General features: G+C 42.0%; 1 protein-coding gene across 1 annotated transcript; it reads right to left on the reverse strand.

The window, feature by feature from the left end:
* Positions 1–1,331: 1,331 nt before the first annotated feature.
* On the reverse strand, positions 1,332–2,254 carry LOC135207020 (cuticle protein AMP1A-like). The gene is made up of 3 exons (XM_064238647.1): positions 2,156–2,254; positions 1,782–2,026; positions 1,332–1,656 (listed from the first exon to the last, which is right to left on the reverse strand). The coding sequence occupies exons 1-3, from the start codon at positions 2,162–2,164 to the stop codon at positions 1,419–1,421; spliced, it is 492 nt and encodes a 163-aa protein (XP_064094717.1). The 5' UTR covers positions 2,165–2,254; the 3' UTR covers positions 1,332–1,418.
* Between the last annotated feature and the right edge of the window lie 246 nt (positions 2,255–2,500).

Consider the following 2,500-nt stretch of genomic DNA (forward strand, 5'->3'; position numbering starts at 1 on the left):
ATGATGCCACTTGGCACAGATTGACCTTGACCCCTACTGTGGATGCGCACCAAGGTTTGAGCGTCCTAGCTAACTTCCGCTCTTTACAGGAATGCTTGGAAGGAACGTATGTGGTGTGTGGTCGTTGCATTGTCTATGATGCAGAAAGTTGAGCAAAGAATATGTATCAAATTTTGGCAAAAATTTGGCAATACCTATGCACAGACCTACGCAGAGTTACAAAATAGCGTATGGAGAGGAGTATATGAGCCGTACATGGATATGCGAGTGGTTCAGACGTTTTTCAAGATGGCTGACAAACTGCGTATAGTGACGAACGTTCTGGGAGACCCACAACCAAGAAAACTAAGAAAAACATCACAGTTGTACGTGTAGCTTTGGGGGAGGGGGCCGGTGACCGTGGGTGGGGGAGGGAAAGTCGAATAATAGTTATCTTTAGAATAATGATAATTCTAATGAAATTGTATGTTTTATTGGCATCCTATTGTATTACAAGATATGAACTGCGCGATCATGTGTCATTTGCATTCGTTTTTGTTTACATTCTTAAAATCATCAGTTTAACCGACATCATCACGGTGTTTACCCGCCAAATGAAACTTAATTTGGAAGCGTTTCTTCCGTAAATCATCAAATCTAGGTTTAAAAATAGTAACTACTTTATTCTTAAACGTAATAAATTAAATGAAGTAGATGTGGGAATTTGTCAGTTTCAGGCATTACTTTTGCTTCCAAATGGTTTTGGAGTCTCCTCATTATTCTTTGCTTTCGCCACAGCTATAATGCCCTAGGGCTTCATATTAGTGGCATACTTTCCTAACACCTCCTTCTCCATTGCGTGATGGATGATAAAAATGTATTTGAACTTTATTTATGGAATTACATTGAAAATAAGCAGGTTTTTAATAAGACGCCTCTTACGCAACTCTAAGTGAACGTGCGTTAGTTACGGTAGCTAACATCGGCAAACAGCTGTTTACTAATATTAACTGCAGGACAGTAAGACCTTTAGCATAACATTTAGAGTTGCAAGAATTGTCAATTGCAAGGGATGCTGGCAAGCGAGTGGTGTACCCACTAAGACCGCCTGATTGGAAAAATTCGGGGCTCGATCCAGAGGCGAAACCCTCAAATAGATATTTCCATTTCGCACCCATGTACCCGAAAGTACGACATACCACGGTCATTTATCTCGGTTCGATCATTGCAAAGAACTATTGTAAATATCGTATGTGGATTATAAAATAAAAAATAAAAATAGAATATACCCTGTCCATTAACCCGGATCGCTACTGAACTTTCAAGCAGTGGAATAAAAGAAAAAACAGGTGCTTTGTCTTTGAATCTTAATAAATAGAAGAAATAAATATTGTACTACATCGGTAACGGAGTCTTGAATGAATATCCGGTCGTAAGGATTAGGAAGGTCTCTGGTAGGAGGTAGAAGGAGTTCGAACAGAGCCGCCTCTCTCGAAGGATCCATCCCGACCACGACGGGCGTCCTCCTCAGCAGCGAAGGCGATCTGGTCCAGCACGAACTGGGGAATTGGGTGGGGGAATTCGGGAGCCACTGGAAGCAGGTCGGATTGGGGCTGGAAGCCGTTCTCGTTGGCGACGTATTTCACCAATACGTCAGTGCCGTCAGGAGCAGTGTATCTGGAAAATAACGGAAAATTCGGTTCATTTCATTTTTGGGAATTCAATGTAAACAATATGCATATTCTGCCCATATAAAAATACATATAGTCAAATAACACCAAAAATTCGTAGTGGATACTCACGAGTATTGGCCAGCGCTGACAATGGTACCTTCGGGGCCATCAGGAGAACCTGATTCGGATGCTCGGATCCCATTTTCTGCTTCGACGTCAAAGTTGTACCTCCCGTCGTCTTCGTGGACTCTTTCGTCCCTCAAAATGGCCACATCCTCGAAGGAGTCGTCCCTCACAGAGGAACGAGGGGCAGGGGCTCCGTAACCTTGCTGAGGAACAGCAACGGCCAGGGTAGCGAGGGCAGCGAGGATGACCTATGAGGTTGAAAGTTAAGGGAATCATTCTCCAATGAGTTGGTGGTTTCACCGAAAAAAATTGTGCACTCCAAACTTATTAAGGATCTGATAATTTATAAACTTAGGGGCAAGAATTAGAATACTTACAAACTTCATTTTGAGCTAGTTGTTGGTAACTGATGGATGTGCATCGCTTACCAAGCTTTTATATAGTGGAGCGATGGCAAGTCATGGAACTAAATCTCCTTGACCGCCATGAGCAACTAGTTTGTCCCTTCGCTATTCAAGAGAGGGAACTGACCTCTCTTTCTGCTCGTTTTGAGACTTCGTTCTGGTTTCTTCCATAAACTGGATTGGTTACCTTTGACTGCGTTTGCTACTGTGATGAAAAGTATAAATTTGCTTGTCATTTTAGGTTCCTCCGTGAAAATCAGCGACACATCTATTCAAATGTTGAATTTTAAGTTTTATCTACCTTCTCACTAAATTATA

This window comes from Macrobrachium nipponense, chromosome 31 (genome assembly GCF_015104395.2).
Source record: "Macrobrachium nipponense isolate FS-2020 chromosome 31, ASM1510439v2, whole genome shotgun sequence".
Lineage (NCBI taxonomy): Eukaryota > Metazoa > Arthropoda > Malacostraca > Decapoda > Palaemonidae > Macrobrachium > Macrobrachium nipponense.

What these genes read in the sequence shown, in the direction of transcription:
- LOC135207020 (XM_064238647.1), bottom strand. An exon ending in GTCAGCGCTGGCCAATACTC is followed by an intron (nt 1,657 to 1,781) that starts GTGAGTATCCAC and finishes GTTATTTTCCAG; the next exon opens with ATACACTGCTCCTGACGGCA.